We start from the raw sequence: 17,847 nt of genomic DNA on the forward strand, positions 1-17,847 counted from the left end.
GTAGGAGAAAATGCACTGCAATTATTCTGCTCAACACACAGCAATAAGTGACTCCTAACAACATATTACCAGACGTATAGATCAGTGCATTGGCCAACCCTCATCAGAGAAGAGTTATCTTGCAGTAGAGTGTGGTTAGCACAGGAACTCACAACTCTTGGCACACTTCTTTCCTAGGCAGAATGGTGACATTGGTGACAGCATTGGCCCCATAGAAAGGAAGTCTAGTTGAAAGCTAAAGTCTCAAAAATACCCAGAATAACACCTCAAAATTCTTTGAGTTTCTTGCATTCTGATTTGAAAGGACAGTTCTGCGAAGAAAATGTGCTTATTTTTCAAAAAAAGAAAGAGAGAAAGAAAGAACAAAGCAAAGAAAGGAAGGAAGGAAGGAAGAAAATCAAACAACAACACTCTCTAAATTTTGAGCATGTTTCCCAAAATAAGCTTTCTTTAAAATCGTCCCACTTCCTACTTTTCTTAAATAGAACTTTCTTATCTCTATTACATATTCTACTGTTTATAATGATATTTATAGGCAAACACCATTAAAGTCAGTCTTTCCAGGACTTAACGATAAAAGTTAAAAGCTACAAATACAAATGGAAATATAAAACCCTATCTGATAAAATTCTGCAAAGACACTGTCAAAGACCAAGCTTACAGGCACTCCACCAGGAACCCCAGGAGAAATAGTGTAGACTGTTCCAAGAGTTAAATAGTAAACCAACGTGGAGGGTTGGGGTTCAGCCCAATGGTAAATCACTTGACTAGTAAACATAAGGCCCTGACATGACACAGAGAGGCTGGGACGTGTGAAAGACAGGATAGGTCCCGGGGAATCAAGATATCAGGGTAACTTTGATGAGAGTGTGGATGCACTAGAAGTGGACCTGGAGAAACTAGAAGAAAATTCAGGCTGTAGCAGGCAGAGCTCACACAGATACAGGAAGGAGTGCTATAGCCCGTGGCTAGGATATCTTCACCATGGCTGGACCATTTGTTGAGGATGCATGTGGCATGACACTTAGAGGATGAGGGTTTGGATACAAATGCTCTCCTGTCTTCCCACTTAATAATTCTGCAGTGCTGTACATTCTCTATCTTCTTGTGTCTTTCCTGGGAAATGAAGCTAACAGTCAAGTATATAGAGAGGTAAATATCATATATGAAGTTCCTGACATCATCCTTAACAGAGGGGAAGGATATGCAGACATCAGTAGCTGCTGTCACAACCTCCAACATAGATTTTTCAGGTCCTAACAACCCAAGGCCACTGAGCATGTAGACCCACCAGCCATCTGTCTCCCCTGGCCTCGTTTTAGTCTTACCAAATGGTGACCATTGTCAGAGCACCCAGGTCTGCATGTTGCTTTAGACTTTATATGACAATTGAGTATTTGGAAATCCTGTGTACAGAGTATGCTCCTAGGATGTATTAATTAGCGGCAAATGCCTTGACAGACACCAAGTCACCCAGCCCAGATTCACGTGCTTTGCCGTCACCTTGACCTTTGCCCGACAATGATTCTCCCGGACCATGCCTTACCCGTGACGTGGAGCTTTTCATCAGTGACCTCAGCCTTCAGATAAATCCGCCCCCTCTTCTCTGTGTGATCCATTCCGCAGAGGCTAGGGACATTGATCACACACTGCTTGTGAACATTCATGTCGCAGGCTGTGAATCAAAAAAGCAAAGGGGTAAGGTTGGCCATATGGGCTCATATCGCTGCCTTCGTGTTTTGGTGTCTGAGAAGTGGGGCCGATTCTTCCCTAATGTGACACTTTGCTATAATGTTTCTGGTGACATGAACTGTGAGCAGATGTCCCTTCCAGCACAGGCTTCCTCCTTTGAGTGGCAATACCCTTAAAATATCTATTTCACATTTGTTCAGTCTTTCCCACAGCAAAAGAACCCAGGTTTTTCTTCTGTGACTGTTTCAAATATTTAACAAAATCTACAGGAGTGAATGTATACAGAGTTCAGACTAAATACTTAATAGTTTATGTGCACACAGGTATGCAATATGCAAATTTTTAATGGAGGATTCAATTTTCTGATGAGAATTCTTTCTGCCTTTCTGAGCTGGCCACCAAGAACATGACAATTTATGGGCTTTGTATACGAAATTCATAAAAATTTTCTTTCCCTCAAGTAACTCAGTATTTTTGAGAAGGTATAAGTATGTTGCCTTATTTTTTTTTTAAGGAATTTGTGTTTGATATTTTAAACCTGTCTTCAAATATTTAAATATTAATCCAAGTAAAACAAATACATGCCTGGCATAAGCCATTCCTTACACTGACATTATGTAGGCGAGACAGGGGGAGGATAAAAAAAGATCAGTCTTATTTCCATAAAGCAAGCAACCCTGAGAAGAATCCCCAGGGATGACTACAAACATGAGGCTGTGTAGGTGTGCTGGTTCCGCCCTCCTGGTACCTTGGGCTTTCTGGAATCCTCACCCACTCTCCCTGGGATGTTAACAAGATTCATCTGCGATATTCAAGGCAGAACCTGGCTATTCTTTTCATTCTCAATGTTTAATCTAAACATAGCAGCACACTTTTTTTTTTTTTTTTTTTTTTTTTTGGAAAAAGTCATAAATAAGACCTATTTGCTGCAACTAAATACTGAAAACTGCTTCTCACATGTGGATCTCCTCAGGTTTCTGTCCACAAAGCTCCCTGTTCAAGACGCTGTATTGGCTGGGGCTTAGCAACGAAGACTCTTGCGAGGTTGTGCTATTCACCTCCCGAGGGTTACCCAAGCCCTATCTACCTTTGGGTACCTGGGCATGAGCTGAAATTTGAGGATGATAATTACAGGGCCTCGGAAAGAATATGGTTACCAAGGATGCTGTGGGGTCATGAACACACACTGGGGTTGCACTTGGGAGTGAATGCAAACTTGGGTCACACTCGGAAGTGGACACACACTGGGGTCACACTTGGGAGTAAACACACACTGATTGTACTCTGGTTTTGGCTCTACTCGAAACAGCTTTTGTACCTTGGGGAGATCCTTTGCATACTCTCATCCCATTTCTTACCCTACAAAGGGTTGGCTGACATAAGTGGTGGCTAGCATTTTCCCCACCAAGAGGAACTGTGCACAGAGTCCAAGGAGACAGCAGACAAGAGTGTGTATAGTGACTTCTGTATCTCTCTGCTAAGGTAGGGTTGGGATCCCGATGCCTTCTGCCCATTCTCCTCCTTCCAGGAAGGAGCCCCAGATACCAAGTCTACAGAAATAACAACAACAACAACAATAATAATAATAACACAAAAAATTGGCTTGGGTCAATGTCTTTCAAAATAGTTTAGAAATGGAGTTCTTTTTGTTCCAAATGAAATCTAAAGCAGAATCCTAGTATGTAAAACCAGATGGGTAGTATTGTCAAAAATTTAGCTAATAAATTCAGATTTATACAGTTTATTTATTACAAAGACACTCAAGGGTAGCCAGGAAACAAAACTCTAAAATGGATGGTTTGTGAGTCTAGTTAATGTCTGTTATGGAAGAAAGATCTCCCCAAAGTTTGTGTGCTGGAAGTTTCACCCAGAGTAGGAGAGACCTTTGGGGGTAGACAGTAGTACATGAGGTTGTGAGCGTGACTCTGAGGGATTCTTATGGTGGCGCTGTGGCTGTATAAACAGACGAGAGCTCTCGGCTACTCTCCCAGTCTACCTTTCCAGAGGAGGCCCCTCTACCATGTTCTCATGTTGTAACAAGGCCACACTGCAGGCAGGTGCTTTATCTGAGAGCTCTGAGATTAAATACATTTTGATTCTTCATAAAGGACCCCATTTCAGGTACTTTGCTACAGCAGCAGCAAATGACTAGAAACCATATCTGGCAATTCATCTGTTTCTGCATGGTAATTAAAATTACTGGGCACATAAAATCCTTGCTTCATCCTAAAGAGAATATACACGTGGGGATGGGGTGGAAGGGCACACCTCTCCCTGATTCCCCAGCAGACTTCTCAGGGGAGTGCATTGATTGGGGGAACTCTATGACAAGCTCTACCACTTGAGTGGGGGTGAGATATTAACGTCGCATGGTCTTGCTAACTGTGACAAGGTTGACATGTATGCAACACATATGAGTGTTCATTTTTGCTCCATGTTTAAAAATGATGCTAACATTTACTTATTGTGCTGCCCCGGCCACGGCACACAGGTGGAGGCCAGAGATCATTCTGTATGAATCTGTTCTTTCCTTCCATCTGTCATGTGGCTTCCAGAGATTGATGCCAGGTTGTCAATCTTGGTAGCAGGTGTCATCACCCCCTGGACACCATTTCTCCAGCCCTGCTCCAAGTTTTAAAATAGCCAAAAATACATTTACAAATGTACTTAGGATCACCATTTTTAGAAACATTGAGAATGACTAAAATGATGTGTTTGGAATCTGGCATGGATGATAAGGCCATTAACCTGCACGGCTAGGTAAGCTGAACGAACCCTGGGCTCTGAGAGACTCACACACGCCCAACACCTCAGGATACAAAGCTCTGAGGTCGATGCAGTCCTTAGGAACAAGAACATGCTGGTGCCTTCCTGACATTTATTAAGGACACAGGCTTAGTAGCTGCCTTTTCAGCCCTAAACACACACATTTTTATTTAAGCATCGAGCTAGGTAAATTTGTCACTAGAGAATTAGCAAATCAGAAACTTTCCTAGGCTATGTTTTTCTCTCTTTGGTATTGGATAAGGATGCAGACATGGCTGGGAGGAGGATGGAAATGGCCTCCTGTCCCTTGTGTCACTGACCTCTGTGATGCTGTACATAACTCGGCTGCTATAGATCCATCCGTTCATCAACGGGCAGGGTGAGGGAGCTCAAGATGCCACCCTGGTTTTCATGCTCGCTTTAGCTTCGGTTTTATGGAGAAGCCTGCTGGATTTTTCCACAGTCCACCCACTAATTAGAGGCATAGGAAGATAATGACTGGTTTCTTAGCTTATTTTGAAGCCAACCAAATGTGGAATCTGGAGGTGGAGAATCTTCTGTGGGGTTTGACTAGCCTGCATTTTACAGGGATTGAAGATTTCTAACACACACACACAGTGTGACAGCACCGACTAACTCCATTTATAAACCCGATTACCTTCAGGGGGTTCATAGTCAGACAAGCAAGTAGTTATAACAAACCAGAACCCAGAAGCTGGAGAAGAGATTAATTCCTCAGTCTTTGAGCCTTGTCTTTATCTGGACCACTTCTCTTTGGTGGTGAGCTGTTATTGAGAAGTTTCTGAGACTTTGGCACTTAGCAAACCCAGCCATGAGCTGCAGAGCCTGGCCAACTACTGGAAAAGAAAACTTACTGTCACATTTCATCCCTTGGTGGATAAGTCCATAGAGCAGGGACCCACAGTGATCACAGAAGGTAGGGCTTCCGTATGTGTGGATTTTGAACTTGTGCTTGCTCCTGGGGTCCTGGAGGGAGAAGAACAACATTCATTTCAGGTGTGAAAGGGCTATAGTTTTGATTAAGGCAAGCTCACAATCTTTTCATTGCACAGTTTGGCTAGTATTAGACTGTATTGCTCCCTAGAGTCGGAGAAGTGTGTGCACTGTGTGAGTGTATGTGTGTAAGTGTGTGTGTGTGTCTTTTGACTATATCACATTTTTATGTAGCAAACACTCACATTCCCCCACCCCCTCTATGGTATAATTTGTACATAGTCAATGACAAAGTTTCCATGAATGCTGTCACTTGAAGCCTACCATCATCACAGTCTGGGAGGAGGCATATTCAGTGTTTCAAAGTATTCCTGTCCCTGTACCCAGAGACACCCCAACACCTAGCAAGGCAGTGGCCCAGAAGAGACACTTATGAAGCTGATATGAATGAGTTGAGGTCTGGATCCTTTTTGAAGTCTCTTGACTTCCAGAATCTGGTAGGCTGTGAAACTAGATCAACCTTGAGATTGGCAGGACTTTGTGATCATACCCTATCCCCAAAGAGTCTGTGTATTTATGTGGGAGAGATATCAGTAGTTAGAGGAAAGCATGAAACCAATGGGATAGCCCTTCCCCAAGTATAGATGCAGGACATTGCTTTCTCTAGCAGACCATACAGAGCGCAAGTGTGCAACCAGAAATCTGTTCTAGGTTCCTGTTCTTCAGTGCACAGGTAGAGAAGCAGAAACTATCTATCATCTCTCTCTCTCTCTCTCTCTATATATATATATATATATATATATATATATATATCATGTCATACTGAGTCTGGATTCTGGTACCTTTCAGAGGCATGGATTTGGACAAATGGCTTGTTCTTCCTGTCTCATCTACAAATAGGGAAGTCAGCACCACCTAAGTTACATGGTTATAATAAGGACAAAACAAGCCAACCTTTGTAAACTGATTAGAATGTCCTAGTAGGAGACTGGTAGACTGTCCAGTGCAGGGTGAGTATGCAGGGGACAGAGAAGGAAGGAACTAGCTGCTAGTTCTAGTGGTAGCTGTTGCTGATGCCTTCTCCTCCTCCTTCTCTTCCTCCTCCTCCTCCCTTCTTCCTCTTTCTTTTCATCTTCATTTTCCTCGTGGTACCTCTCCTCTCCTTATTCTACCTCCACTATGTAACCTAGGCTGGTCTTGAACTTTCAACCCTCCTGTCTCAGAACTTCTCAGCTCTGCAGTTTTGGGATTAAGGATGCATACCACCACACACAGCCCCCGGCTCCTTCAAGGAGAGGACTGAGCGAAAAGACCTTTGTATGATATTTGAACAACAAGCTAATGTTATAGTCAATATGCACATACAAGGTTCTTTCCTCATGAACTGCTTCTTCCTGAAGGGTGGCCTGAGCTTCTGCTAGAGCACAGAGGGCAAAGCCAGGGAGGAACAGAAGACAGGAGCTCCATGAAGATACACTAAGTGGTGGGGGTCGGGGAAGGGGGCTCCATGAAGATACATTAAGCACAGGCTCTCCTGGAGGCAGGTGTTGCTCACATATAAAGATACACATAAAAAGACATGCTAGGCTTCAGACTTTCCAAGGCACCTGGGTGCCAGAGGTCTAACAGGATTCCAAAGGCAAGTGTGGCTTTTGGTTGACTTTGAAACCCATGACCCAAGCTAAAGGTATCCCAAATGAATGATTATGACCACTTTTAAAAGGCATAGTTTGGAAAATTCCGGAATGTCTTAATCATGCAGAAAAGTTTAAAGAAGAGCACGCCAAAACACTCACAGATGTATCCATTAGCTGTGGTAAAGGTGAACATGTCTCTTTGTTCCTCATTATATTATCGTCACCCTCATCTTACAGAGAGGTGATGACCACTCCCCCGCCCCACCCCGCAGATCTCTGAGACTCAAACACATTGAAAACTGGGATCTGGCCACCCAATTCTTACTGTGCAAGCTTTCAGATGTCTACCCAGCATGAAGAGCTGGTTCTTGCCATCTCTTAAACGTCCAGAGCTGCACCTCAGTTTTCTGAGGGAGGGATACAGATATACTAGCTCTTTTATAAATAACATCTTCTCGGAATGCAACCATGTTCACTTAGTGACATGGTTTCTGTGGCTACAGTGGCAGTGTTGAACATTTGTGGCAGAGACAGAATGGGCCACAAAGCTGAAAATATTTATTACCTAACCTTGTAAGAAATATTTGCGCAGCCCAGCTTTAGGGCAACAGGCTTCACCTAACAGAGTATCAGTTAGAGTGATTGCAAATATTGCACCTAGATGTTTCCACAATCACAGACTCTGGGGAAGGGCCTCCTCTTGTTGTCCCACCTTCCCTACCCCCTCCCTCTTCCTTCCCTCTTCCTTCCTGCCCTCCCTCCCTCCCATTCTTTTTGGATACAGAATATCACTATGTAACCTAGACTGGCCTCAACCCCTTTTGTTAGCTTGCTGAATAGTGGGATTGCAGGTGTATGCTACCATGCTCTGTTCCAGTCTAGAAAAGATTATCTCAGGGTTCGAAGACTGGGAATCACTGCTGTAAGAGGTCATTTCACAGACAACAGGACCTCACAGTAGTAGCTGAATACATGTGTGATGACCAGCAATACTGTTTTATTTGTAAACTTATTCGTTCATTTGTTTGTTTAGTGTATATTGTGCATGCACTTGAGCATCTGTGTGTGCCACCTTGCGCGTGTGAAGGTTCTTGGATGGCTTCTAAGAGTTGGTTCTCCCTTCCACCATGTGATTTCCAGGGATCAGATTTTGGTCCTCGGGTGTAGAAGCAAACACCTTACCCTTGAAGCCATCTCATTGGCTCATGATTAGCAATACCCATGAAGCAACCCACTGCCTGCCCCTCTAAAGGCCCCTCTTCAGGTTATAAAAGATCCATGTCCTTGTGGGAGCATTTTCCCTAGATAGAAATGGCTGTGAAGATGGAGTGAAGAGCAGCTGATCAGTTACTCCGATGTCTGCGACATGGGCCAGAATGCCGAAGGATCAGGCTAGCATCAGCACCAATTATCTGGACCCATGCTGACAGTGAAGGTTGTTCCCCACAATGTGGAGGGCAAAGAAGATGCTGGGGGGAAAGCAAGAAGCCAGGTTGCCTGCAGAGATACAGCATCAACAACTAGCAGCAAATGAAGAGTGGCAGCTCACTGTAAACCCACTGGAGGATGCACAGGCCGTCAGGTCAGCCCTGGGGTGGCTGTCCTGCCAGCTGACTCTCACACACATCTCTATTGATGTGGCACATGGGCAATGGGCCCCTCTTTCAGGAAAACCTAAGTCTCACTCATCTGACACCCATATGGCATCTCCAGGCTCTAACTGCCAGGAGATGTAGAAAGAGAGGAAGTCATGACTTCTACTTCTTGTGTGTGTGTGTGTGTGTGTGTGTGTGTGTGTGTGTGTGTGTGTGTGTGTATGTGTGTGTGTGTGGTGTCTGGAGAGCCACCAGGTCCCAGAATCCTTCACTACCAAAAGTGCATGGGGGGCCCTCAATTTTATTTATAAATTATAATAGGTGTATGTGCTCATGTGAACTCCAGCAGCATATGACCATATGCAAAGGGTTTACAACTTGATAAGAGCTGGAAAAATATAAGAGGCTATTATGGTGTTAGCCATAGAAATAAACTTCACGAAGCCCAAGGTTTCTCTAAAATACTTCAGCGGCATGGACAGTTATGGAAACATCCAGTGATCTGGGTGATTCCAGCCTTGACTGGGGGTCAGAATGGAGGCTGAACGGGGAATATCTCTTCGGTCTGGCTTCTAGCACATTGTCTCTAGCCCTCCAGAGAGTTCCTTGGCAATCAACCCTATGTGGTAAATTTGAAACTGCTCAGTGGCCCAGATTAGCTCATGCATGGTCCCAGCTTAAAGGTCACGCTGATGTTATTGCCTGTGGAGAAGGATGAAGGAGAAACATGGAAACTCATCCCGTGTAATGCATGGCTCCAGGCCTGACAAGAGAAACAACCTTGTTACCTAAACGGGACTCACCATGCTTCACAGAAAGCCACTGGAGCAGAAACCTGCCCAGGCCGTCTGTATTTATAGCAGAGCCTCTGAGGAGCAGAGTGTTGGCCTTCTCTGGGCCTCAGGTTTCTCTATCTGAATCCTGGACCATGGAGGTGGGAATAGGGTTCCACATGAGGTCTCACAGGGCCCCGAGCTTGTCAGGAGGTGCCGGGTGCCGGGTGCCGCTGAGGGTGGGGAGGGAAGAGAGCAAAGCGGGGAGGCGAGGCTGCTGCTAAGATTAAAGTTGGAAACAACTGTACTAAATAGTCCCTTCAATTCTGTCTTGATATTTAGAAAAAGAAAACACCAACAAAACCCTTTTTATTTTGAAATCACTTAAGACTCACAAGAATTTGCAAAACAAGTACAGCCTGTTCCTCTTTGCTCTTCATCCTGCTTTCCCAGCGAGAGCATCTTACATAACCACAGCACATTAGTGGAGAGGAGATGCTGCCGCCCTGCCGCCAGCTGACTTGCGGCATCCTCAGGTCTCTAGATTTTCTATGCATGGTTATAACAAAGGGCTTGCATTGTACAACATGTGAATTGAATAGACCGTGTGCTGGGGAGGGAATCCAGTCTTGTTTGCTGAGCACATAGCATGGACTCGAGAGGCACAGCAACAGAGGAACCTGTCCGTGAGACCCATAACTGACGGATCTCACGTGAAGGGGTTGATTGAGGAGGGCGACTCCAAAGATCTATCCAAAAGTAGAAGTGGAAAGTTCCTCTCTAAGTAAACACACATGTCGTGACCTCTGTGGCCAGTTCTTAACAGAGTCATTTCAAATATCTGGCTGACTGAGGGCTCAGCCAGGTGTGCAGCCAGCCTGGGTCATGGGGAGATTGAAAGGCTGTGGGCCTTCCAGGTGGAGAGTCACCAGCTTCAGTGGGGGCTGAAGCCTAAGTGTGTTTATGTGTAAGTGTTGCAGGTCCTTGGGTCCTAAACAGCATTGGAGCTCCCTCTCTGTTACACCCATAGTCCCTGGCACCTTTACCTGGTGGCAGTACCCAGTGTATTTCACCTAGGTCTTTGCCCGTGATAGCTTCTACCTGCCACAGCCACAAGAATTCTGCCTGTTGCGGCTGATTCAGGGGTAGTAAGAAAGAACAGTGTTTTCTTTCAGAGGACACACACATACACACACACACACACACACACACACACACACACGCCCTAACCAAGCAGTCTGAAGCAAAGGAAAGATCTCTGAACCAACATCACTAAATCAGCAACTGCGATAGAACCAAGACAGGCTATTGAGGTTGAAGTATAAACGGCATCTCTGAGCTCCCCAGGGAGCAGGGTGAGAAGGCAAAACAATCAGAGGAGGATTCTCTGGGATTGCAAAGCCGAGTCCACAAATCTCCCAGCCCATCTCTAGCATTAGTTGTCTCTGTCACGGTACACCCACGCTCCACACGGCAACTACATCCTCACAGAACTGAGCTTCTATCATACTTTGCTTGAAGGTTCTAGAGAAAACTGCCCCATGGGTCATGTGTGGTAAGCTTGGTCCTAGTACATAAAGAAGGGTCTGTCTTAGAGTAATCCCCTCTAACGAGGTTAGTGGTCTTTCCCTTTAGCGAAGCATGTGTAAATGCTCCTTGAACTTTTGGGCAGCCTCTGTTTGAAGGGAGTATAAAACCCTCTGTCCTGCAGATGCTGTCCTGGCCTGTTACATTCTAACAGAAAGGCTCAAAGGCTCCACTCAGAAACTCCTGCTGTACGTGGTGGAAATGGAGGCTTGGCCTACAGGCTGTCTCATAGGCACAAATAAAATCTCACTTGTGAATCTAAATCTGGAATTATTTCCAAAAAAATCAATCAGAGGGGGAGGGGAGGATGCAAATTCTATCATAGCGTCTGCTAGCCTGCATCTTATCTCTTAGTTCTAAATATCATAGCTTGACCAGCTTTCCCTGGAAAACTGTGTCAACATTCCTATCAAGATGTTTCCAAGACCTCTTTCCTCCTCCTCTTCCTCCTCCTCCTCCTCCTCCTCCTCCTCCTCCTCCTCTTCCTCCTCCTCTTCCTCCTCCTCCTCCTCCTCCTCCTCCTCCTCCTCCTCCTCCTCCTCCTCCTCCTCCTCCTCCTCCTCCTCCTCCTCCTCCTCCTCCTCTTCTTCTTCTTCTTCTTCTTCTTCTTCTTCTTCTTCTTCTTCTTCTTCTTCTTCTTCTGAAGTTGGTTAAAAACAAGCCCTTAGATCTGCACCGCATAGATTTTGATGCTGATGGAGCTTTGGACTTCCTATATTCTTCCTGGCTGGACTCTATGTACGTACTAAAGGCAATGTGTTCTAGGTGAGTTTGCAATCTATCTTTAAGGATGGCGAGTGGTCCAGCCATGGGCAGAATTTAGCCTTTGGATGATCCCTGAGCTGAAGGAGGCAGCAGCTGCTAAGGATGGAGATGAGAATGGGTCCATGTGAACAGATGCTTCACAAGCCCTTTTTATCTGATAAATAAGGAAGGCAAGCTTTGGCTGGTGTGTGTGTGTGTGTGTGTGTGTGTGTGTGTGTGTGTTCCCATCCTGCATTTCCTACCCATATCTGAATTCCTCCAACATGCCCTGGAGGTTTCTCAGAGGACCTAAATGCCTATCCTTGAAAGCCTCAGGGTCAGGCTTTCTGAGTTCCTGGGGCTGTTTTTAATCCAGTGGAGCTCTGGGGCGCGACTTCCTTGTGTGGCTCCTCCAAGCTGCTTCCTCTGAATACCAAGGAAAATTCCCTGCTCTTACCATCTGATGTGTTCTCATGAATCATACTTGGAAGCCAGGCTTGGGTCTAAATGTCACCCGCATGCTGACTACACAGGCAACACTGAATACTCTGCTCCAAGGGTAATAAGGCTGGCATCATTATTGTGATCTGAAATTTCTTAGGAAATTTCTTTTTTTAACTCCATGAAACAGAAAGAAAGAAAGAAAGAGAGAGAGAGAGAGAGAGAGACAGAGAGAGACAGAGAGAGAGAGAGACAGAGAGACAGAGAGAGAGACAGAGAGAGAGAGGAAGAGAGGAAGAGAGGAAGAGAGGAAGAAAGGAAGAAAGGAAGAAAGAAAGAAACATATTAAAAATGTTGTTTTATTAGCAAAAACTAAAGCCAGAGTGATTTTCTATAACATGACTATTACTGTAATTGTGTCTCACCTATAAGAAGGGTTTGGCCCCATAGCCTTCTCAGAGGCTACATCAGTCTAGATCTCTCTTCATGGGAGCTTTAGAATGTTCAGTGCTGGCTAGGGGAGAAGCTCAGGGGTCAAGTTCTTGCCTAGTTTGCATTAAAGCCCTGTGCTCCATGTCTACCATCATATAAAACTGGACACAATCCCATCACTCCAGGGGGTCAGAAGTTAACTTCAGCTATATAGCAAATTTGATACCAGCCTTGGAAACATGAGACTTTGTTGCCAAAAAAAAAAAAAAAAAAAACCCAAAAACTAAACGAAACAAAACCAAAACTTTGTTTTTGACGAGGTTTGGCATTGCTGTAGACATGGCCTATTTAAGAAAGAACCCATTTCTGGTGGCAGGAATTTATTTTGCTTCTGTGAAGCAGCCATGTTTTATTCTGATGAATAACAATCATCTTCTTTAAAGTAAAATTTCAAATCTTTTTAGGTTTAATTTTATGTTTATGAGTATTTTGCCTGCATGTATGTATCACAGCACACACAAGCCTGGTACCTGTGGTCATCAGAGGAGGGCATTGGATTTCCCAGAACTGGAATTACTGATGGTTGTGAACCACTGTGTGGGTACTGGGAACTGGTGGGAACTGAACCCAGGTCCTCTGCAAGGCTAGCAAGTGCTCTGAGCCACCTCTCTAGGCCCAAACACGAGCTGTCTTTATAGCCGGGCTAACTTATCAAACCAAGCTTCATCAGCAGGATTCTAAAGATTCTTTGCCCAGGTGAACAAGATGCTGTCGCTAACCTTGAATCCACGGAGTCTTTTAAAGTACGCATAATTCTCCCCCAGCAAGGCAACTACCAAGTAAATTGTAATATACTTATAGTACTGATGGCCACGTAACAGTTGGAGCAAATTAGCTAGCTCTTTCTCTAAGAGCATGGACTGAGCGCCAAGGACTACTGTCAGACAAAAAGAGCAAGTCACAGAATCAAACAAAGGCTAGAATGACATTTATGTCAAAACCAGAAACATAAATATGGCCATTCCTCTACTGAACAATAGCGTGGCTTTTCTCTCGATAGATTTGTAAGCGACATGCCTCTGGGAAGTGTGGGGACAGACAGGTTCAGGGATGAAAGGGAAAGGACACTTTGAACAATATCTGAGAGGATGCAGGGGAGGACATGGATTCATACACCTTCCCTGTATCCCGAATGACGGTGAAGCCCCTCTGCTCGCACTGGGTCCGTTCCATTTGCTTCACGAGATGTCGGCTGCATGTTAGAGAAACCGAGGCAGATATCGTATCTGATAACGAATGGACTCTGCCTGCAGTTCCTTGAGCAACCTACCAAGAAGTTACCTATACCTATGTAAGAGTATTTGACAGCATAGTCTACATCTCTATAAGTTATGTTATGGGTCTGGAGAGAGGCTCAGAGGTTAAGGTCATTTGCTGCTCTCCCAGAGGATCTACATTCAGGCTCCACACCCATGTCAGGGATTTCACAGTGACCTGTAACCTGCTGTTCCAGGGGGATCTGATGCCTTCTTTCTGTCTCCTCAGACACTCACATGAATGTGCACATACACCACAGACACAGAAAACATATTTTAAAGGAATAGCATGGCTTATGTCTTCCTATTTTGCATAGTGTATATACATACCATTTCTGGGTATTGATATATGTCTGCATGTCAAACTTCAAATTACCAAAGAACCATGGATAGATCACGATATCAAAATGCTTTAAATGTGTAAATACTCACACACTAAAGCTTAAGCAATGTTCATTTGAAAATCAACACACTTTCCAGATATGCGTCTTCATCTTGCTTTAAAATGATTTACTGTGTACCTACTATGTGTTGGTGGCCTGCACCGAGTAGGAAAAACTCCAGTGGGATCCTAGTCTCACTGGGGGCAGATTAAGTTATGCTACAGGAGCAAACCACTCCTAAATTTCAATAGCTAAACACACACTTATTTCTCATCCCTTTGAGATCTTCCTCAGAGGACAGCCTCTGACAGGGGTAGACCCAAGTCGTCTGGCAGAAGAGAAAGAGAAAGGGCAGGGCAGTATTACTCAAAGTCCCTTTCATCCTTCACCTAAGAATGGTGCCGGCATTTCTTCTCCAGTTTTATTGGTTCAGGTACGACGCACAGGAGAGCTGGGAGTCAACAAGGCAGAGAATATATAACTCCCTCCCCAAGAGTGGACAACGAAGATTTGAACATCACTATCTACAAAGAACCTCAGCAGGCTTAGTCTCCACTTCCGTTCTCTATGAGTTGGCAGAGAGCAACAGAATGGGCTCCCATGTCCAGCTTGGAGGCTGAAGTCCAAGTGAAAACATCCTAAGCTGGTGATGCTAAGTGAAACCATCCACTGTTCGGGTATCACGAGTGTGCACAGCAATAACAACCCAGGTCCAAATCTCACTGACTTACCTCCTCATTCACTTCTCACTCCAATACCACTGGCTCCAGGGTGGGAGCACCTACTGCTCATCCCGGGGGAGGAAGGGAGGAAGGACCACTGTGTGGGGTGAACCGAGCTCAGGGCAGAGGAAAAGAAAAGCAAGAGAACAGTGCAGGCGGCAGTTCCACCTTGGGCACAGCCTGACCTTTAGCGGGGCTGTATATGTGCACTCTGCTTCCTGGGAGAAGGTAAATGTCATACAGACGGACTCAGGATGCATGGGCCTCTTATAGGTGAGGGAACAAAGGGAGGGGAAATGCAATCTTGCACACATACAGTGTTATTTCCTTATACTATAATACCAGCAATTCGTGGGAGATTTTAATCTAGAAAATAAATTTCTTTTTTCTCGCATTTCCATATTGAGTTCTTCAAGAAAAAAATCTGTCTGTTTGTCTGTCTGTCTGTCTGTCTATCTATCTATCTATCATCTATCTATCTATCTATCTATCTATCTATCTATCTATCTATCTATCTATCTACCTATCCAGCTATCTTTTTCAAACAAAATCTCCATCATTAGATTTTACTTAAGAAGACTCAGGAGCCAGATGCTAGGGGTGAAAGCCTGCTAGCTCAGAGAGGCAGAGAGAGCACCCAGCTGATCTTTCTCCTCAAATGAACTTCCAGAAGGACAAAGTCCCCTCTTCTACACATTGTCTTAAAAGCCCTTCAAACTGAATGCCTGTCCTTTGTATTTCCCGTGTGTCTGTCTGTCTCCTGTCAACTGGTCACTTGCTCTGTCTCTTGACCTATGGTTGACTTTATTTAATCCTGTTCATAATATTCAAGCAGAAAGCCCTTGGATAAAAGGTATGTGCTAAGGCTAAGCCACACCATGACTAAAACTAGGTTTTTCCATTAAAAAACACAATCTCAGGGTTCAGAGTCGGATCAAATATCCTGCAATATATATTATGATTTTTCCCATTTATTTTTACCTAGGTTTATAATAACCAAGATAAGTGTTTTTTATCAGGAAAGTATCTTATTGAAATAGTCTTGGATTCGTGAGTTATAAGAGGCAGGGTTCTCACCCTTCCTTACTGTGGCAACACTTTAATACAGTTCCTCATGTTGTGGTGAACCTCAACCACATAATTAGTTTCCTTGCTATTTCACAACTCATTTTGCTACTGTTACGAATCACAATATAAATGTCTGATATACAAGCCTTGTAATAGGGTCATGTGACTCCAGAAGGGGTCGTGACCCACAGGTTGAGAACCACAGATATAGCGGGTTCCGGGGAAGCCTTCATTTGCTTTTTCTCTAGCATGATTAGAAGCAGAAGCAGATGTTGGTGTGATGCTATGGGCAGACCTGACGTGGGCCACAGGCCACTCGTTCTGAGCACAGTTCAGTGAGGCTGCATCACATTCTTATGATACAGGGATGGTCTTCACCAATTCCCACGAGATTCCCTCTTCCGGTCTCGGGATTCTCTCTTCCGGTTATGAGCTCCCCGCCCTGAGAGCTCATGTCCGTCTTGGACCTGTTCACTATTAAATTCTAATAGCATTTTTAAAGGCACCCAAGAATGTCCATGCTGATTAGAGATGTGTTTGTCTCTAATGCTATGGTTTGGAAATAAAGAGTACAGGAAGCATCCTAACGATGAAGACCCCGGCCCGCCCTCTATGGACTTATGCCCGAAGACATTCATGGCCAAGTTCACAAGACTGAGAATAACTCAGGGATAAATAGAAACCCACTTACTCCGGACTCAGCTTCGCTATCTATAAAAGGCAGGCTCAGGTCATTGTGTGAGAAGTCCTGTTGCTGACTGAGCGATGGTCAAGAACAAGTCTTGAAACTTGAAATCTTGTCTTATCAAGATAATGCTTCTGAGATTTTACACGTATTCTTGTCACACACATGAAACTAGTGTTTACTAGTTGCACAAAGGTGGCTTCTGCCTTGCTAACAGTCTTGGGAGGTTCCCCAGCATCAGCATCTGGCTTGACATGAGAGTCAGGGGGTGTAATGCTGTCTTTATGGACTGCTAAGTCCAAATGGTCAATGTTCTGACTTTAGAGATGTCTGACTCCCCATGACGATTATTGACTAGTTTCTGGCTATTTCCCCATTCTAACTATGAAGGAGACATCACCTTTTAGTAGTATCTGATCTTTTTGGTGTTAACCTCACTTTGTAAAAATGTACAGTTTACAGTAACAATATTAATTCTAGTTTTTACATTAATTTTCAATTTTTTACTCGTGCTCACTTATATAGGTAAATTACATTCATTGCAAAAAACTAGATATAATTTTGCTGAATTTGACAAAAACATACATAGCTAACTTAGAAAACTATAAATTAACATTTTGATATATTTAATTTAACAGAGACATGTGAGTTACAGCAGGGAGGTAGAGTATTTTCTGAGGAGACTAGTCTGTTAGGTTTTCTCAATCTAACAGTTTAAATAAAGTTGTTTCTATGTCACTATAAAGCAGTGTCCCATCTAACTGTGTGACATTTTGTGTATGGATGGTTTAGTCAACTTCCATTTCCCACATATTTAGGCTCTTTCCAAATTTTCACTGTTTTAGGAATCAGGACCAACAGGATTTATAAGCAGACATGGGGCAAGAGCCCTGTCAGTTCCTTAGGAGAAAAGACAGGAATGGAAATCTCAGGCTAAACAGATGAGTATTTAAAATATCAAATCTAAGAGCTATACATCTGTTGTGGTAAGAGGCTCCAGTTTCGACACAGCTGCTTTGTTGGAGCCGGATGGGTGCTGAGCCCGGTGAGTG

General features: G+C 44.2%; 1 protein-coding gene across 1 annotated transcript in view; it reads right to left on the reverse strand.

The window, feature by feature from the left end:
- The window catches only part of Prkca (protein kinase C, alpha), a 410,502-nt gene that overhangs the window by 119,042 nt on the left and 273,613 nt on the right, over window positions 1-17,847 (reverse strand). The window contains exons 4-5 of the mRNA NM_011101.3: window positions 5,334-5,445; window positions 1,547-1,675 (exon numbers count right to left, since the gene is read on the reverse strand). Of these exons, the coding sequence (NP_035231.2) occupies window positions 1,547-1,675; window positions 5,334-5,445 (241 nt within the window). The remainder of the gene's footprint in view (window positions 1-1,546; window positions 1,676-5,333; window positions 5,446-17,847) is intronic.

The sequence above is a fragment of the Mus musculus genome, chromosome 11 (genome assembly GCF_000001635.26).
Source record: "Mus musculus strain C57BL/6J chromosome 11, GRCm38.p6 C57BL/6J".
Taxonomy (NCBI): Eukaryota; Metazoa; Chordata; class Mammalia; order Rodentia; family Muridae; genus Mus; species Mus musculus.